The 19,997-nt window shown below is 38.1% G+C and overlaps 4 protein-coding genes and 1 non-coding gene across 5 annotated transcripts; 2 read left to right on the top strand and 3 right to left on the bottom strand.

Annotated features, from left to right (window-relative positions):
• The first annotated feature begins 2,962 nt into the window (after nt 1–2,962).
• LOC116299841 (lactadherin-like) lies at nt 2,963–5,391 on the top strand. Its single transcript, XM_089035870.1, has 4 exons — nt 2,963–3,022; nt 3,272–3,422; nt 3,948–4,309; nt 5,137–5,391. Exons 1-4 carry the CDS (start codon nt 2,963–2,965, stop codon nt 5,284–5,286), a joined length of 723 nt encoding a protein of 240 aa, XP_088891996.1. The 3' UTR covers nt 5,287–5,391.
• Nucleotides 5,392–5,927: 536 nt separating this feature from the next.
• Nucleotides 5,928–8,049, bottom strand: LOC116299846 (uncharacterized). Its single transcript, XM_031708566.2, has 3 exons — nt 7,943–8,049; nt 7,051–7,206; nt 5,928–6,610 (listed from the first exon to the last, which is right to left on the bottom strand). The coding sequence occupies exons 2-3, from the start codon at nt 7,159–7,161 to the stop codon at nt 6,020–6,022; spliced, it is 702 nt and encodes a 233-aa protein (XP_031564426.2). The 5' UTR covers nt 7,162–7,206; nt 7,943–8,049; the 3' UTR covers nt 5,928–6,019.
• Nucleotides 8,050–8,609: 560 nt separating this feature from the next.
• On the bottom strand, nt 8,610–12,958 carry LOC148908435 (cationic amino acid transporter 2-like). Its single transcript, XM_031708565.2, has 2 exons — nt 10,850–12,958; nt 8,610–9,917 (listed from the first exon to the last, which is right to left on the bottom strand). Exons 1-2 carry the CDS (start codon nt 12,456–12,458, stop codon nt 9,703–9,705), a joined length of 1,824 nt encoding a protein of 607 aa, XP_031564425.2. The 5' UTR covers nt 12,459–12,958; the 3' UTR covers nt 8,610–9,702.
• Nucleotides 12,959–13,608: 650 nt separating this feature from the next.
• On the top strand, nt 13,609–13,733 carry LOC116299857 (U6atac minor spliceosomal RNA). The gene has a single exon (XR_004197526.2). It is a non-coding gene; the product is annotated as a U6atac minor spliceosomal RNA (small nuclear RNA).
• A 167-nt stretch (nt 13,734–13,900) lies between these two features.
• On the bottom strand, nt 13,901–19,995 carry LOC116299845 (high affinity cationic amino acid transporter 1). Its single transcript, XM_089035869.1, has 5 exons — nt 19,925–19,995; nt 17,549–18,463; nt 16,053–16,880; nt 14,292–15,134; nt 13,901–13,920 (listed from the first exon to the last, which is right to left on the bottom strand). Exons 2-5 carry the CDS (start codon nt 18,339–18,341, stop codon nt 13,901–13,903), a joined length of 2,484 nt encoding a protein of 827 aa, XP_088891995.1. The 5' UTR covers nt 18,342–18,463; nt 19,925–19,995.
• Between the last annotated feature and the right edge of the window lie 2 nt (nt 19,996–19,997).

Below are 19,997 nucleotides of genomic sequence, written 5' to 3'. Positions count from 1 at the left end.
ATTTTTATTATTTTTTAAGAAGCTCTTCATTTTTTCACTAATACGTTTATAATTTAAATTCAATGAAAATTGAAAATAAATTTGCGAAGCATTTTGGTAGTAAGAAGACGCCATCATGCAAACGGCGTGTTCTCTGCTCTGCGCATGCTTCTACCATAAATTACAAAAAATATATTGAATTTTGATTGGTTATATACTAGTAGTTTATTTATAATACACTAAAAAATTACTCGATTCTAATTGGACAAGAGGAGTACAATTAAACCCCAAATTGTACCCTGTAGAGTCCCAATAGACTTCCTCGGCTCTGACGTAATGTTTACCCATTTCAGACCACATGTCATTCCCTAGAGTATCATTTCTTTGTTTAAGGTTTGCACTCAAATTGAATAAGCCTTTTCATAGTTTAAGAATCGATCCCACTGCGCATGTGATTTTATCCCGAATTTCTCACCTTCTTTTGACTAAACCTTCTTTTGTTCTTAATTAAACAAAAGAAGGTGAGAAATTCGGGATAAAATCGCATTCGCAGTGGAATCGATTCTTAAGCTATGAAAAGGCTTATTAGCCTAAAGGCTCGTCCAATTTTGAAAACTTTCAAAACATCACTCGCGTACTTACAAATTCCGAATTGTACTCCAAATAGTGCGATTTCCTATATTAATTAATCTTCGTGGAAAAAGAAGTTGTGGCTAAATGATGCTAGGTAAATCGAAAATTAGGCAGGACTATGGCACACTATTTTTTATTATTACAAATTGGAGCCACACCACAAACAGAGAAACTCTATATTAACATTCAAATTTTTCAATAGTGAACTTCAAACTTGACTTAACTTGAAAAACGATTATTTTTTAGGCTTCCACTAAATTAATAATGCATGCTAATTTTCGAAATAACCAAACGTTCTTTACTGTCGTAATACTGATAAAGCAAGTAACAGAAAAATAAGTTAACTAGACGGTCTATTAGAAAAAACAGAAAAGAACCATTTCTCAGGCGGTTTCCCCAAGGATTCGGTAAATTTTCTCGAAGCTTCTCAACAATAAAATTGCCCTTCCTTAATTTTTCTCTAATTTGTGGCAAAAGAAGTTGTGGCTAAATGTTGCTAGGTAAATCGGTAATTAGGCAGGACTATGGCACAAAATGTTTGGCACAATTTGTCAACCAATTCACTGAGATTAAGAATCGAAAACAATAGAATATTCGAGTTATATATATTGAAAGTTTATAAAAGCTATTCAAGGAGATGAAATGATGAAAGGAAAAGAAAAAATAAAAGCATATTTATAAAAATAGAAAATAAATTAAAATAAACTCGAGTGTTTACGGTTCACGAGTAGAACGACAGTAATTGTTTTCGCGTCCTTTATTTTTATCTCCGAAGGTGGGCTCCCTGTGATGCTATAATCAACCCATTTTTGGTATTTCATTGCAATAGCCAAATAACATGTAATGATATAAAGAGTAGCACCATCTGTCATTTCATTTTTCGACTGAGACTTCAAAACTGTAAACAACCTTTGTATATTAGCTCACAGACGCGATAGTGAACTAACAAGTCTCTCCAACTGGTGTGATGTGATTTAGAATTATGCTCGCCTTGTGGTTCATCACCTCTCTACCTCTTATTCTATCCGTCACACCTGTTCGACGTAAGAACTCTAGATTAGTATCATTAAGTTTTAAGGGTGGTGTACCGGTAGTGTATTCGCCTCTGAGTTTAGTTTCGGGGGTCTGTGATTTGGCCGTGCCATGACTTTGATCAGCCCAGGGGTTGTTTCAGGGTTTTATCTGTGAGTTAGCTATGCCCTGACTTAGATCAGCCCAGAGGTTGTTTCAGGGTTCTATCTGTGAGTTAGCCATGCCCTGCCTTAGATCAGCCCAGAGGTTGTTTCAGGGTTTGATCTGTGAGTTAGCCATGCCCTGACTTTGATCAGCCCAGAGGTTGTTTCAGGGTTTGATCTGCGAGTTAGCCATGCCCTGACTTTTATCAGCCCAGAGGTTGTTTTAGGGTTCTATCTGTGAGTTAGCCATGCCCTGCCTTAGATCAGCCCAGAGGTTGTTTCAGGTTTCGACCCGTACGTTTTCGCTTTCTCTCTCTCTCTCTCTCTTTTAAGTTCTACAATCAAAAAAAAGAAAAGAAAAGAAAGAAAAAAAATTACAAAGTTTACAAACAAAGAAATCTCAATTACAACTATACCAGCACATTCAGACTACCAAGGTTAAAAATCGGTTAACGTTTTTTTAAAGGAAAAAACTAGAAGGAAAAAAGTATTTGGAAAATTTTCGTGAATGAGATCGATGGATAATTTGCAGTCTTCCTAAAACTGTTAGGCATGCATAATTGAAGACCATCTAATCATGCAGTTATTACTTAATATTTAGGATTAGTTTAGCAAAATCAAGTCAGCCAATCAAACTTCAGTATTTCCACCTGTAACAGCTTTATGAGATTCTTGATGAGTTGAACCTTTCAAATTTGAAGATGTCTTTTAAAAATCTTCTTTCGTTATTAAAAAGTTTTATTTGAAAAAACAAAACAAAAAAACAAAAAAAAAAAACAAAGAAAAAAAAATTTACATGAGTACACACAAAACGGTATTCCATAGTTTTTTCATTTTTCACGGTTATGTGTATATTAACGAACTTTGTATCGTAATTTTCCATTTGACAAAAAAATGAAAAAATCTATAAGAGAGCGTTTGTAAACTAAATAAAAACAATAGATTTTATCAGAAATTTAAAAAATTCTCTGTTATCACATGAAATTATCGCATTTTTTTCCAAAGCATCTGATGGCTGCAGAGACCTGGTTTTTCTAGATTGCATCAAAGACAAAATCTTAGCCAACCACACCATTCACACATCCAACGTGCTTTCTCCGGGCCTGGAACAATGTCAACACGAGTGCTTTATGAATGACGCATGCGTATCGTACAACTTGGGTCCCACACGAGGAATGAGTAGGACGTGTGAGCTGAGTGATACAGATCACGTGGGATTTCCTGATCACGTGGTCGTAAAGGAAGGTGCCTGAATATTGTCCTATTAAGGTGAGTAAATGAGTACGTGCATCATTGATCTCCCATGGGAAAGTACAATAGTAGAGCAGAAATGAGAAGACATAAGCAGAGCAGGGCGGAGCGAGGAAGAGCAGAGCATGCGCAGAGCAGAATATAGATTTTTATTCCGTATCATTTCCAGTTAGACCGCTGCATGCTGAATCAAATATAAACGTTCATGCTTAAAAGATTGAATCAAATTCCAGAACCCTTGCACATCCAGTTCATGTACCAACCTTCAAATCTGCAAACCCGACTTCTCGTGGGACACCTTCGCCTGTTTTAACACGTGTGCTTCATGCCCTGCTTACAAGAACTGTGTTCAAGATCCTTTGACTCTTGCACTAAAGTGCTCTGGTATGTATATTAATATAGTAAAATTTATCATAAACGCCAGTCGAGCTCATGGCGGAGTTCCACTTTCAATCGACAAGAGAAACCTACATTATACTCAGTCCCTGCTAGGAAAATGCTTATAGTTGACCCATGATTCCTTTCGGGGAACGCAGTCAGTCAGCTCAGCTGGAAACAGCCTCTGGTCTGATCAAAGTCAGGGCACGGCTACCACACAGATTGAACACTGAAACAACCTCTGCGCGGGCTGATCTAAATCAGGGCACGGCTAACTCAAAGATCGAACCCTGAAACAACCTCTGGGCTGATCAAAGTCAGGGCACGGCTAACTCACAGATCAAAACCTGAAACAAGTTCTGGGCTGATCAAAGTCATACCACGCAGTTAGGTTTTGTAGAGGAAATTTAATTTCTCATATAGGAAATATATAAATAGCCAATCACATTCACCACAGAATTTCCGGCAAATGTTGACGGAAAAATAAGAATTTTCAAGTAGTGTTAATTATTTAATTGAATACTGTTTCAGGTTTATCACCTGATTGTTGTATGGCACTCGGTATGGAGGACGGAAGGATAAACGACTCAGCCATTACCGCTAGTAGCGTTTACGCAGCGTTTAACCATGATTCATTTCAAGGAAGACTTAACAATAAGCGGGATAAAGGGCCTCAAGGATATCACGGATCAGCGTGGAGTGCCAAAGTGAATCAAGTGGGAGAGTATTTGCAGGTGGAACTCGGTCTAGAGTGTTACATCACCAAAGTAGCAACCCAGGGGAGGGACTACTTATTTTCAGCAGTGGTTAAACAGTGGGTGAAGACTTACAGTCTTCAGTATGGACTGGATGGTGTCGCATGGAACAATTACACTACAGGCGGAGAGTTGAAGGTAAACTATTGATGGGTTGCTAGCATTCCCAAAAGAGTTAAAAGACAAAAAACATGGCGGCCATTTTGGTACCGTTAACAATGGATGCTAATGAGAAATCTTTCGCTAAATGGTACCAACATGGCCACGATGACGTAACGTGCAAACGAAGAATAATTAAGATGATGTAGGGTTCAAATGGAAGCTTCCAATTTTATTTATACCTCCAAGATGGCGTTTATTTTGTCAAATAAAACATGACAGCGCTTTTTCTTCAACCTCAGAACATCTAATGATGTTTTGTTTTTATGTTGATAAAGTTGTGATAATAACCATTACTACACACGAAATGAAACGGATCGTCATGAAGAATTGACGATCCGTCTAACCGGATGTCATTTCGTAAAAGAACACAGGAAGCCCATTACTGTTGTGATGATGATGCTGATATTGATGATGATGATGAAAATGTTGTGATAATAACAATGTTGTGATGATGATGCTTATGATGTTGGTAATGATGCTGATAATGAAGATGTTTTAATAAAAATATTGATGATGATGTTAATGATGATGACGATGACATTGTGATGAAGATGATGATGTTGATGATGGTTATAAGGATGTTGTGATGTTAATGTTAATGATGGTGATGATGTTGTGATGATGTTGATGATGATGATAACGATAATGATGTTGTGATGATGATGATGTTGTGATGATAAGTGAGATGTTTTGATGGTGAGGATGTTTATTGATGATATTGATAATGATGGTGATGATGATGGTTGTGGTGGTGATGATAATAGTGATTTTCATAATGGTGATAATGTTACAATTTCTATTAGATTTTTACAGGAAACACAGATACCACAAGCATAGTAACCAACACCCTTGCAGCTCCATTCAAAGCTCGGTTCGTCAGAATTGTTGTCCAATCATGGAGTCAACACATTTCCATGAGAGCAGAGCTGTATGGATGTCAGGCTTCAAATTAAGGGGTCACAAACCCAACACATGGTCTGTTAGATGCAAACTGTAAACAATAGTCCAAAATAGGGACTTCACTATTCTGATTATTTTTTGATTTTATTGCACTGGAAAATAACCCTATGAAATTCTAATACATTATTTTGATAACAGATCTACAATTAATGGTCATTAATATACTGGCTTAGCTGTTGTTGACGTAGTTATTTAGTGCTCGCCATATATCTGTGAAACAAAGCCAGAGATGTATTGTCTAATTGCAGCTATTTTGTCGTTAATTCGTATGAAATAGTGGATATTACTAGAGAAGGAACACTGGGAACAAAAGTAAATATCTCGAGATGTCTTCTAACTCTGCATTTGTAATGAAGGTGATATAATTAAACATGCACAGACCATGTAGACAAGAAACACTCTCACACCCCTTCAACAAAGAAAATTGCACAATGTTTACTAAAGAAAAAATAAATTTTTTTCAAGCCATTCTGCCACCTATATATGCATGATACAATGCTTAGTCTTAAACAGATTACATGTACAATTTCAAGCAGTTTTCCTTTTTCTAGCTTCTTTTTTTGACAGGATATAAGTTACACAATACATTTAATACATTATATTTTACTTTATTAATAGTGTCTATACAACCCCCCCCCCCCCCCATAGATTACAGTCTCAAGAAAGTTTTTTAAAAACTCTTTTCAAGTTTGCAGCACTTCTTTTCATAGTGACGAAAATTGAATTTTATACTCTTCTCTTTGAGTTTTTGGGTGTACAGTTTGGCTCTTTGCCAAGAACCTTTTCATCCACTGGAGGATCAGTTTTTCTCTTTCTGAGAATTCTGTCATAACCATTCTTGCTTGGTGTAGGGACTTTCACGTCTTTTTTGACATTAGCCTTCCTATCTTTAGTACCAAGAAGGGAGCTTGTACTTGGTTTACTCGTGTGCTTCTCTTCTACAAGGGAATCTTTTTCATTGGATACCACATCAAGGTTATCCAAATCATTTTTCACATCTGCTTTTTCTTTTGAGAGATCTTTCTCATTTTCAACAGTGGTATTTGTGAGCACAGATTGTGATTTATCCTCACTTAGATTGGCATGGTCTGTGTCACAGCTTGGGCAAGTATCACTTGCCGATGCTGGTAGCAAAGTGCTACTATTGCATGTGCAGGTTGATGGTGGTGTCTGGGTATCAACAGACCTCGTACTAACACCCTCGGTAGTCTGGGTAGCCAAACTTCTTTGAGGGCGTGATACAGGTATTCTAACAGTGGTGAATGGCCGTGCACATGGTGGCACATAGGATACTGGTTCCATGCAGCTGATAGTGCACTGAAATATAGCGACAATATTTGTACCATACTCATTCTACCCATTCTGCTCCTGTGTTTAATCCTGGGAGTCCTATGTTTGGTTGACGAGAAGGGACTAGGGACTATAGGGCACTATAGACCTTGTCACTTGTTCAATGGAGTTTCAAGTGTTGGGATTAGATAGAAAATATTCGGTGTGATGATTGGTCAAAACATACTGGGCATGCATTCATAATAAGAGTGAGGCACAAAAGGTACTAATTAGGGAAAAACGAACAATTCATGAACTATGAATTATTCACAATTATAAGATGACAACTAGATAACTTATATAACTATCTAATGAAAAGTTATAACCTAAAGAGCCTATACCAAAATCTAACACAGCTTTGAACAATAAAATTAAATAGTGTTTTTCTCAATACCAATGTTTTGCATCATATTATTAACTAAACTTACATCTTTCCAAGTATCTGTTAAGCATTTTTCTCCAGTGATAGTATTATATTCAAATACGATATTTCCACACTTGCACTGATAAAAATCCCAGTCAGGTCCTCGTGAGGCCATGGAGACTTGTAATTCTGTATAGTATTATTGTAACTCTGTAAAGGACTAGAATTAAAGGAAAAAGCATTAAGAAAACTGTCCTTCCTCTTTTCACCCTAAATTGTGTTCATGACTCTATATCTTTTGTTCTTTGGACAAAAAAAACTGGGGGGGGGGGGGGAGTGGGGTACTTCCCTATATTCACTATATATTCGCGATTCTACTCTGGAACAGGATGTATAAAATTGCACTTGCTCTCTGGAAACGGGGTACATGACACGCTCTCTCTATGGAACAGGGTAACAGGGTATCTTTTTTCGCAAGTAGCAGAACAGGTTGTTTTATGTATGATGTTACTCTGGAACAGGACAGTATGAATTTCAGCCATTTTATTCTGGAACAGGGTCTGGTTCAGAGGGCTTGCGGCACATTCTTATCCTAAACACCTAAACGGGCAAGGGTACCCCCCTCCCCTCCCCCCTGGACAAAAAAATGAATAAAACGAACTCAAACGAAAAACCTGACCATTAAAATAAAAACCAAGTTTAAAACGACTTTTCACACAGAAAAAAATCCTAAACAGGCCCTTTGAAGTTAAGTTTTCATTTTGTTTGCAGGTGGTATAATATAAAAATTGCAGTGGATTGAAATGAAGAAGCGTGGTAGAAATTGTCCAAGTTTGTCCTAATTCGTAAGTAAAGAGCTCCAGGAAGCTAGAAATGACGTCTTTTAACCGTAAAAAAAGCGAATTAAATATGGCTTTTAGTCGTATATATGTGACAAAACATTATATTTAACTTACTGAGGGTCTGCAGGTTGAAGATGGGCCGATTAATCTTCGTAGAATTGATTTTTTCTCTGCTATTTTTTCTCCCGAGTTTTCTTCTTCCCTTGAAACTCCAGATTGCTACTCGTTCTTCCTCGGAATCTCAACCACAGGAAGACCACATATTTTGTGAGCTCTTGACAGAATCGGAATATAGGAGTTGGAATCTCTCGGAGTCGGAGAACTTTCAAAAAATTCTGCTTTACCGGTAATGTTTTTCCCTGTCTAATATTAGAATATTCTGAATTTCTTCTAGGATCAAAACAGGCCTCTTTACTCTTCCGATTTAACAACTTTCATCAAGCTGTACCTAAGCAGATGAATAAATTATATTGATAAAAGCAAAACATAGTAAAAAAAAATTAGTGAAAAAAGGATTATCAAATCAAGACGATTCCACTTAAGACAAGTGGTTTTGATATTTAAAATTATTTTGTGCATGAACTGCTTTTGTCTCTGACTCCAGTTCTGACGCAAGGAACCCGAGTTTACATGCAAAGCACTGACAATCTTATGACCAAAAAAAATTCCTTAAACACCACATAAACAATAAAGATAACCTTCCCAAAGCAACACCATGCAATAATATTATGATATTCTATAACATAGCTTACTGAATGACTGACACCATCTGATATCCTATAATACTTTATTCAAATAATTCAACTACATATATAAGCATTTGAATATATCTTTTGCAGCTAAGTGCTGCAAATAACATCCATATATAATTAATGGTTATACCATCTTTCACACACTAAATTATACATTTATCAATTTAATTATACAGCTTCTCATTTATCCCATATAGGTAACTGTCCAATTAGTATATGTAATAGGACTCCATGCAATTGGACAAGGAAAATTCTGAGGACTTCCAAAATTGGATGAGGCTGTAGGAATTTTTCGAGTCCAATTATTTCTTGATTGGGGAGCATGAAATCCCATTATCTATTAATTATATAGCTGCCTAATTAATCCCATATCAACAAGACCTGTCCAATTAAGAAAATAATGCTGGCTATATTCTATGTGATGTTACTATCACTCAAGGATGTACCTAACCTCCAAAGCAGCTGTTCTTAGGTTCTGTCACACAACATTTCCCTCCCCAGGTTGCATGACAGATCCTAAGGATGCCTGTATAGCAGGCTAGGATGTGCCTGATTTCTTTTCTCGGGAGGTAGGGAAAGGGTTTCCTTCTCACAACTCTCGACACATCCCTTTTTCCCTTATGCCTATATACTGTAGTAACTCTTTATCGGCTTGCAAACAAAGTAAAAAACAATTTCTACCCCATTAACTATATAAATAATTTTCTTTAAATAATTATCCGTTCCCCATATTATATATACATGTTGCTATTTGTGCATACGCACAAAAACACGATGGTTGAAACAATATAATTTGTTTTACTTGAGAAAGAATTCAACAGATATTCTAAGTGTGATGTCAATCATATGGAAAAACGACTTCCACATCTCAAACAAAAAGCAGCTAGTCTTATAAAGTTTTTTTTTTACCTTTTCTTCCATTCATTTTCAGAATTTGTTTTACAGTTTTCTAAATGTTTAAGGTGGAGTTTGAGTCATTGACAACATTTTCCACTGCATTGTAGCGTTTTTCTTTACACGGAAATACGTCACAACTTAACAGCTCTATTCCCCAAAGTGAAGAGGTCCTCGAATAATTGAAAAATGAAACCGTATGAACTTAATATTTAATTTTATGAACAGTTAAGATGGAGTACTGAATTCATCTTGTTTATCGTCTGATGTTTTTTCTTTCGCTGCTTCTGGTTTGTCTTCGTCTGTTTTTGGTTGGGGTTCCTCAGAGGTCTCTTTTGGGTCCTTTTCATCGACTTGTTGTAAAGGAATGTAGTTGCCTAGCTCTTTTTGACGTTGTCCTTCGACACTATGACGTATCCCGTAAAAGAAATAAATACACATACCTGTTGGTAAAAAAGACGAATTTTAAACGGAATGTACATGTATTCTTATTTTATCGTTAACTTTTAAGTAATTTGAGAGAGCTTAAAGGACGTGCAATAGAGGTTTTGCATGATCACGTTAGATTGCAGAACAATATAATCCCTTTAGTCAGTCTCAGGAATTCTTTTTCATGTGAACATGGCAGCCGTCGACGTGATGGTACAAAACCTCTATTCATTTCACAGCTCAACTGAGATAAGGGCGGGAAAATGATACCACGACACTCAAATGGCTTCTGCTTTGGATTTTAGCCAATGAAGATGCGACAAAATGCGCGCCAACCAATCACAGTGAAGAGAAGTTGTAAGTGTACGACCTTTTGGCACATCGAGCTACGGACAACTTGCTTTGCAGACAGTGCGCTAAGAAACAATCACGCTAATTCTTCTATCACGACTAATTACACGTATTGTCTACAGTGTACTTTTAGTTTGTTATTCTATTGTTTGTCTTGACATTATAATAATAATAACAATACTACGAATTAAACAGTGGTTCCACAGTGTGGCTCCTCTTCAACTGAGCTCCGATTGGAATTTCATAAGGTAATTTTTGCGGGGGAAGGAAGACCGGAGAACCAAGAGAAAAATCCTCGAAGCACAGGAGAAAACCAACGAACAATTGTACTCTCATACGACAACGATTGCGGGAAATTGAAACCAAGTCACCTTGTTGAGAGGCGAGGGCAGCTCTCACATCCTCGGGATTAACCCAGTGGTAAACTTCTGTCTCTGGAAGCGAGAAATGAGCGACAGAATTTTACCCCTGGGTTCCCGAGAATTGGGGCTGTCATCGCTACAACCCCGGCACTTCTTACTTCAAAACCAGAACTGTATTACCAGTAATCAAAGAGGATTCATTAATTCGTAAGCCGGAGCTCTTTTCTTCTTACCAATAATCATCCAAAGGCAAAACCGAATCCAAGTAACTGAGCTGAGTTCCATCATCAGGTATATGTTGATAAACATGGATGCTAAGGGCAAAAAGGGCACTAGTGGAACTTTAAAGGGCAGCCTGATTCGACTCCTGGGTTGAATACCAATAAGAATAATACAGACAACAAACGTAATGACCAAGAAAACTGCAACAAAAATGGCCCAGGGCTTTAAGTGGAACATTGGCACCATTCCATGAATGAGAAACGCGCTCAGTCCAAAGAAATTTATAAAGAGGAACGCTATGGAATACCTAGCAATTTTGCCGGATTTTTCAGTTGGCTCTTTGGTAGGCGCGGGGGCTGAGCCCTCAAGTTCTTTGTCTTGCGGTTCGTCGTTAAGGGTGATACCGATTCCACCAGGTTGGTAGCGCAAGACAAGAACGCACGTGGACACGATAGTGTACGCTTGTAAGGTCCCAATGGACATCATTTCTACAAGCTCTTGGAGCTCAAAAAGCATCGCAAGGATACCCGAGAGAGCACCTGAAAATAACGTCCCTACCAGAGGGACTTCAGTTTTCTTACTGATATAGGCGAAGAACTTAAAGATAAGTCCATCGGAAGCCATAGCGTAGAGGAGACGAGGAAGGGGAAAGAGCCCGCCATTGATGGCAGCTGTCATTCCACACAATGCTCCTACAGCAATCACGTACTGAGCAAAGTAGGCACCTCGCTGTGCAAACGCTTTAGGCAGAGCAGCGCCCAACTGGAGCTCATTGTAAGGCACCACCAACGTGATTGCCGCCGTAACACCAAAGTAGGCAATAAAGCATATCAGTAGAGATAATACTATAGCGATTGGAATAGACTTGCTGGGATTCTTAGCCTCCTCTCCTGTGGTTGCTATTACATCAAACCCAACAAACGCAAAAAATGCCGTCGCTGAACCTGCAAGTACGCCAGTTGTTCCATACGGCATAAAATTACTCCAGTTCTTGGGCTGCGCAAGGGTGGCTCCAACGCCAATGATCACAGTAATCACCCCAATGTTGACCAATGTGATCAGGAAGATAAAACGAGTGGATTTCTTGACCCCAGTTAACTGGATCAATGTGATCAATAAACAAATCGACAAGGCCAAAAAATCGGGATAATTACCAAGTCCGCTCACGTTAATTTCTCCAATTTTCGTAGTGATAAATTTGCGAATTTGATCATGTAAGACAGAATCAAAGTAAGCGCTCCAAGCCCTTGAGATAGCCGCAGCACCGATCATGTACTCTAACACCAAATTCCATCCAATTATGAACGCCACGATCTCTCCAATCGTCACATAGCTGTATACGTAAGCTGAGCCAGTCTTGGGTACACGGGCTCCAAACTCCGCATAGCAAAGCCCAGATAACACAGACGCTATTCCTGCGATTAGGAATGAAATAATTGCGGCTGGTCCGGCAACATCACGGGCGATTTCAGCTGCAACAACATATACTCCAGCCCCAAGTGTCGAGCCAACACCAAGGGCAGTTAAATCAAGGACGCTCAAGCATCGTGAAAGTTTAGTGTCCGCGATGGTTTTTGGGTCAATAAATTTTTTCCTGATGAGCGCGCGGAGGCACGCCATGTTTTGGACTTCTTACTATCCTGCCATATCAAAACTCTTCCCTTTATTACCTATCGTGGTTTTACTTTGAAAATGAAAAGTCGAGGCGAGAACGATTGTTTTGAAATTTCTCAACAATTACTAAATCTTTAGATTTGAAAATAAGAGATGATAAGCGGAAAGAAACAGAGGACTACCTGTCATGTGTCAGGATTTCACCCAATCAAGACCCTTGCTCTAAAGGGTGACTGCATTGTTTAGAATACATTCGTGAGAACATAGAAAAACCAGTAAGTACTGGTTAAGGTTGTTAGTTAACCTGTTAGTACTGGTTTACTGTTGACAAGACAATAGTCCCTTTCACAGTTGCCTGCGCCATCTTGAAAGGTAGCCGTGCCTTTGCATCGTAGCGAGACGAACGGTGAGCTTGCAATGATAGAGACATGTGAATAATTGTCCAAGGTGTTAAAAAAAGGTCTCTATCATTACAAGCTCACCGTTTGTCTCGCTTCGATGCAAAGGCACGGCTACCTTTCAAGATGGCGCAGGCAACTGTGAAGGGAACTATTATTGAGAAGTTACTTCGAGATCAAATGATGATAAATGACAAACCAACAACGATTAAATAAAAAATTAGAATACGACAAAATACTGTTCTAATCAAATTCATAATAAGTGTATTTTCAAATAAAAAGAGAGAAAAATCCATGATCAAGAAAATATATATTCCGCTCGTTCAGAAAACCTAAAAAAAAAAATTCCCGAAAATTTTCCCGATTTTTCCGAAATATATTGAAACTACTGTGCAGTGGAAATATCAAAATAAATTCTATAAAATACAATTAAAAACTATTAAAACTGTAAATGGAAAACGCTAAGAAACGTAATCCAGCTGATTAAAATAATGGTATCATTAGAATGTCGATTTAGCAGAAAAACCACACTGCGCATGCGTAGTGACGTAGTCATCCGTAAACACTTTTCATAAAATTATCAATTTTTTAGGATTAATTAAGAAATTTAAAGAAATAATATTGAAATTATTTTAAAGCCAATTTATTTTTATTTAGATAATGACAAAATCGGCTGTTAAGGGCTTTCAAGTAATCCCACATGTTTTGATGAGATTTCTTTTTCATGTATAAATATAGATGCAGTACTTATAAAATTCGTGTTGTATGAGCCGAGAGAAGGTTAGCATCTCCCTCGATAAGGACGAGAAAAGTCTTCGGACTTTCAACCTATAACACGTGGTTAAGGCTATGCCACCTACTTAGTGGCATCTAACCATTTTTTAAACACTAAAAAAAATATTAAAAAATATGTATGCATTCTTTGTTGGCTTAAAAGCCTGTAGCTTCTTTTTGGACTGCCTTGCCACCAGGGTACATGTGTTATGTAATCCATTATTTATATCTGTTTATTTCGTGGTATATATCTTTCATTTGTTTAAACATTGTAATTTATTTTGTAATTAATAACCCTGTTGGTTAAATGATAAACATAAATATAAATATAAATGTAAATATAAATATAAATATAAATATAGATATAAATATAAATATAGATATAAATATAAATATAAATATAAATCAATAAATTATTATTACTAATTATCAAGATGATGATGATGATGATGATGATGCAAAAGTTGATGGAAAATATAAGGTAAAAGTTGTGCAATATTCATTTTCCCTTTGGTATTTGTCAATATTATGATACTGAAATAAGTAAACTGAATAAACTGAATAAACGAGACTGTAATTGTTAATTCGAAAAAATTGAAAATGTAATAACTTCTAAACTTTAAAGTTTTTAAATGATGTAGAACAATGTACAGTATGGTTGACTTACCGATAACCATCCAGACAGCAAATCTAATCCAGGTGAGATAAGACAGTTTGAGCATCAGGAAAATATTCACAAATATGGACAAAAGAGGAATCCAGGGCACTAAAGGGACCATAAATGGGAGGGGCGTTTCGTTCTTGGGCTGGCGGAACAAATACATGAGGGTCACAAGAATGAGGACACCGATAACGCACGCTAGAAATATGGCCCATCCTTTGTGAGCGAGAATTGCGTCCTGGCCCCAGATTCCCAGCGCACTAGCGAAGATGAACAACGCAGACGCAATGCAGATGCAAATGGTAGCTCTCAAGGAGGTCTCTTCTGTCGGGGACTTAGTGGGGTCGGCTAGAAGCTTGATTCTTTCGTTCTTGGTCACAAGCGGAGGTTCAGAGTCAGAAAGCGTCGTCATGGTAACACCTATGGTACCAGGCTTGTATCTTAGCAACAGGACACAAAAGGCAACCACAGTGTAGGCGAGAAGAGTACCAATAGACATCATTTCTACCAATTCTTGGAGCTCGAATATCAGGGCTAGGAACCCAGCAAGTACACCAGATACGACGGTCGCGATGATAGGTACTTCCGTCTTCGGGTGTATGCGAGCTAACCACTTGAAAATCAAACCATCGTTGGCCATTGCGTAGAAGAGCCGTGGAAGTGGGAATAAACCACCAATAAGGCTGGCGGTCAGACCACACAGGGCTCCCACAGCTATGATATACTGGGCCCAAGCGGCACCTCGTAGGGCGAACACCTTGGGTAAGGCCCCTCGTTCTGGAAGAAGATTGTAGGGCCACATGAGGGTAAGCGCCGCGGACACTCCAAAGTAAGCGATGAAACATATTCCTATAAACGAGAAAACGAATTTGCAATAAGATTAAATGGGAGTTAATATTTAATCTTTCGGAAGCAGGCAGTATGATTCAAATTAGCAGGGGGAGGCAATAAATAGATAAAATTACAGCGGAGAGGGATTTATTTTTAGTATCTTAATACGATCATCGGGGGGAGGGGGGGGGGGGCGACCAACCGTACTGGTGGCTATGGCCCTGCTTGTTTTAGGTCTTAAATCATTTATCACTTGCCGCTGTATGTTGTTCGTTGTAGTTGTGTCTTTTGTGTCGTTGAAATGAAGCGTAATCTGCTGGGTAAGCTCTGGTCGTATTCAAATTTCGGGCATTCCAAATTGAAGCATTTGAACGAGAGAAAAATCCCTATAAATTCATCATACATACCTATAAATTACTCAAAAATCCTTATGAATTATTCAAAAATACTATACTGCCTTGGTACGAATAAACCGGCTTTTTAAACTATTTTGAATACCAAGAGATATAAGCTGCTTTCTTACGACCTATAAAGCATTCCGATGTAGCTCATTTGATTCAACTTTGAGGAGCACTTTGAGGATCACTTTGCATATATTTCGCACGACAGAAAGTTCGAAACGACTTAATTCAAAACGTTTCACTCACCTAAAACTGATAGCGATAACTGATCAGCCGAGATTAACCCATATTTCCGGGATCCAAATTCAAGCAAAACAGATTTTTGCTTCCATAAAATAGAATGAAAAACTTTTACTCTAAATTTGATGATATTTCTTGTACCAATGACAGTTATGAGACAACGAAGAAAGAAAAAAAATCTTTAAATTTCGAGTAAATTTATCAGTATTTTTAAATACCCTCAGTAATTTCAACTAGTACAATGAAATACTTTAACAGGTACTACTACCAAACAGTGATTTAAATCAGACCTTACCAAGTGAAAGAACAATTGATATTGGAATTGTCTTGCTTGGATTTTTCGCTTCTTCTCCGGTCGTCGCAATAACATCAAAGCCAACGAACGCGTAGAAACACGTAGCTGCTCCCGACAACACGCCCGAAAAACCGAACGGTAGAAAATCTTTAGTCCAGTTTTCTTTCTTCGCGAAGTAAAAGCCGACCAGCGAGATAAAGACGATGACAAAGAGATTGACGCAGGTTACAACATTGTTAAATCGCGAAGAGTTTTTCACTCCTACCGCAAGAATAATCGTGATTACTCCCACTAAGACAAACGAGAAAAAATCGGGGTATTTTCCTAGTCCCGGGACATTAATTTCACCAACACGTTCTAAAGTGAAATTTCGAATTTGTTCGTTGAACATCGAATCGAAGTACGAACTCCAAGCTCGCGCGACAGAAGACGCTCCAATAACATACTCCAGAATAAGATTCCACCCTATTATGAAAGAGCAAAGCTCTCCTACAGTAACATAGCTATAAATATAAGCTGAGCCAGCCTTTGGGACCCGAGCTCCAAACTCAGCATAGCAGAGTCCTGAAAAAACAGAAGCGATTGCGGCTATAAGGAATGAAATAACGACACCAGGACCTGCTGTAGAACGAGCAACTTCACCAGCAACAACATAGATACCAGCACCTAGAGTACTCCCAATCCCTAAACCAGTCAAGTCCTTTACAGTCAAACATCGCGATAAAACCGTTTGAGTAATGAGATCGACATCTAAGTATTTCTTTCGCCACAATTTGTCCGTGTTTATCCAATTATTTAACGGCATCTTTTCGTAGACTCCTCTCCCGCCTGTCGATTCTTTTAGCTTCTAAATTTGTCGCTAACGATTATATCATCTTCTTGAAGGTCGAGTGACAGGTTATATTCTATCCCAAAAGAGAACGTTCCAGATAGAAGACAAAATAGCCCTCTGCCGATGGCCCAGAAAACATAACTTTATATCGCTTGATTTTTTCAAATTTTTCTCTACTAATTGATGTGTGAAGTTCACTGTTCATTTGACGTAACAACCGCGTAACGATTGGTAATTTGCTTTAGGAGAAGACGAGGAAATTCCACGAGTTAATTAGCGAACTTGGAATCGCTTAACTCTTAGTATTTTATCGAGGAACAAATTATCGCAGTCTGATTTTGATAATGTTAGACTGTTCCTGAGTGTTCGTTGTGTCAATCAGTTGTTACTAGTAAATTTTTTCATACGTTTCAGTAAAACCGGTAAAGAAAGCTACAAGGTTTGCATTTGATGTTGAGATCTCCATCTTTTTTTTTTTTTTATTTTTTTTCTTCGTTTGTCTACTTTCTTTTTCCTTTTCTTTAATTATACTTTACTTCTTGCTGTCGTTTCTCGTACGTTTAATTTTCTTTCTTATTCTCTCCTTTCCTTTCATTTCATTTCCTTTCCCTTCTCCTCTTCTTCCTTCCCTTCCCTTCCCTTCCCTTCCCTTTTCTTCTCTTACCGATAGTCAGAACCATTGATAGTGGTAAATCTTTGGTAGGGTTGATCGCCTCTTCTGCGCTCGTAGCAATGACATCAAAACCAATAAAAGAAAAAAAACACGTAGCGGCTCCCGCTAGGACGCCTGAGAAACCATACGGCAAGAAGTTATTGGTCCAATTTTGCTTGACAGCTAAAGAGAATCCAACGATACTGATGAAGAGTATTACTACCAAGTTCACAGCAGTGACGACATTGTTAGCTCTGGCAGTAACGGACACTCCAAGACAAAGTGGTATCGTCACAAGGAGAACGAGAAATAACGCTAGGAAATCGGGGAACTTGGCAATGAGGGGTGCGTGCATGTGGCCTATGTGCTCTGCGGTGAAATTCTGATATCTTCCATCGAGGAGTGAGTCAAGGTACTCCGTCCATCCGCGAGCAAGACTCGACGTGCCAATCAAATACTCCAGAATTAAGTTCCAACCAACTACAAAAGCGCAGAATTCTCCGATAGTAACATAGCTGTAGATATAGGCAGAACCCGTCTTGGGTACTCGTGAAGCGAACTCCGCATAACAGAGAGCTGATAACAAGCTAGCGACTCCAGCTATTAGGAACGAAATAACGATTCCTGGACCCGAAATATTTCGAGCCACCACACCTGTTACTACATAGATACCAGCGCCCAAAGTAGCGGCGACACCAAGAGAAGTCAAATCGAGCTTATTTAGACGTCTTGCTAGATGTGTTTCCGCGAAAGTACGAGGTTCAAACGGCTTTTTTCTGCCTAGCGTCTCAAGATATTGCGCCATTGTTGAAATGGCTCACTCCAGTCGTTCTAAGATTATGATTTTTTTCTTAATACGACATAAGAAAAGATATTATATTCTTAATATGATTCATTCATTCGCCAGCTGTATCGAGCAGTTATTCCCTGTCAATGAGAAACAAGAGTTTTAATTATTTTGAATGTACATTTTAAATTGTTTTTCTCTGTCACGCACATAAACTATAAATGTTAATCAATAATATATCTCAATTTGGAAATATATGATAACTGCTACCATAACCAATACAATACAAACGCAAAATAGCTTGAAGAATTTGAAGTATTTAGACCTATCTTTAATACCCGATAAAGAAACTCGACAATCTAAGTCCCCGTCCACACTATGCCGGATAAATTTGAATCCGAATTTTCATTTATTCGGTTCCATTTCGAAAATTCGTTTTCGGTGAAGAATTGTTCCGGATTCGCCCGGACTAGTGTGGACGGTAGGCCTAACCGAATAAATAAAAATTCGGATTCAAATTTATCCGGCATAGTGTGGACGGGGCCTAAAAAGCCCGGGGATTGTTGTGATTCCGGACTGACTGTGATGATGAAGTAAGTGCTCACTGGACAGGAAAACAAAGACAACTTTTGGTCACCAAACTGGAACGTTTAGGGGACACTGAGTTTTAGAAGTAATTTACATGTAGAAAATTCGTGGTCCGGTTTTGTATCGGAGATATAGATCCTTCGGCTCGGATCTATATTTACCGATACGAAACGGCCACTCATATTCTAAACATTACAGACATCAGTTTTTTTTGTAAGTAATTGTAAAAAGAATGGTGCGATTGGTGTGATATCAACAAAAAAAGTATAGATTTGAATAAATGCACACGCCGTCCACTTACGCCAAAGCTTTGAGGGGGGTTGGTAACGTTACCTTGCATATAGGGGCGCCTTGCATATAGGGGCGCCTTGCATATAGGGGCGCCTTGCATATAGGGGCGCCTTGCATATAGGGGCGCCTTGCATATAGGGGCGCCTTGCATATAGGGGCGCCTTGCAGGGATGCAGAATATATTAAAATGTTGGAGATAAAAGGCTAACAACACTAAGCACAAAGCACCGAAATACAAAATTTGAAAATTCAGACCTGTATTGCGAATGAACTGCCCTATTTAAAGGGAGTAAAAGATTTCATTTTATTCATGATTCTTTTTCGTCAAATATACTGGAATCAACCCAACTTATTAATGATTAATAAGCTAAGTAATACTCAGAATATTTATAATGTTTTTTCCTTCATAACAGCAAGAAAAACGCGTGAATTTCTAATGTAGGGTATGATGAAGATTTTCGACTTTACCCAATCTTGAAGATTGCCCGTAAAATTAACTAGAAAGTCTTCAATTTTAGTACCATATAGCAGGAGTTTTCGGAAAATTAGCTTTAAAACTAGAAATATGGAGTCAAAATAGGTTGAATGATTCTCAAAATATGGTTTTCATCTCGTTTTAATCACAATCACATGCGGCTTCATAGACAAAATATCGCTTCGATTTTCAAACAAAAATGAAATATAAAATCCTCCTTACATTAAAAATCGCTAAAAATCCTTACCTTTATAGGAAAAGCCTTTCAAAGGGACTATAAAGAAAGCTGAAATATTGGATTTTCAGCTGCTCGATGATCG

This window comes from Actinia tenebrosa, unplaced genomic scaffold, assembly GCF_029948245.1.
Source record: "Actinia tenebrosa isolate PJP-AT-01 unplaced genomic scaffold, QUT_ActTen_1.0 PGA_scaffold3__52_contigs__length_22856419, whole genome shotgun sequence".
In the NCBI taxonomy this organism is placed as follows: Eukaryota; Metazoa; Cnidaria; class Anthozoa; order Actiniaria; family Actiniidae; genus Actinia; species Actinia tenebrosa.
Note: the sequence above shows the minus strand (reverse complement) of the source record. Positions and strands in the feature narration are given on the sequence as shown.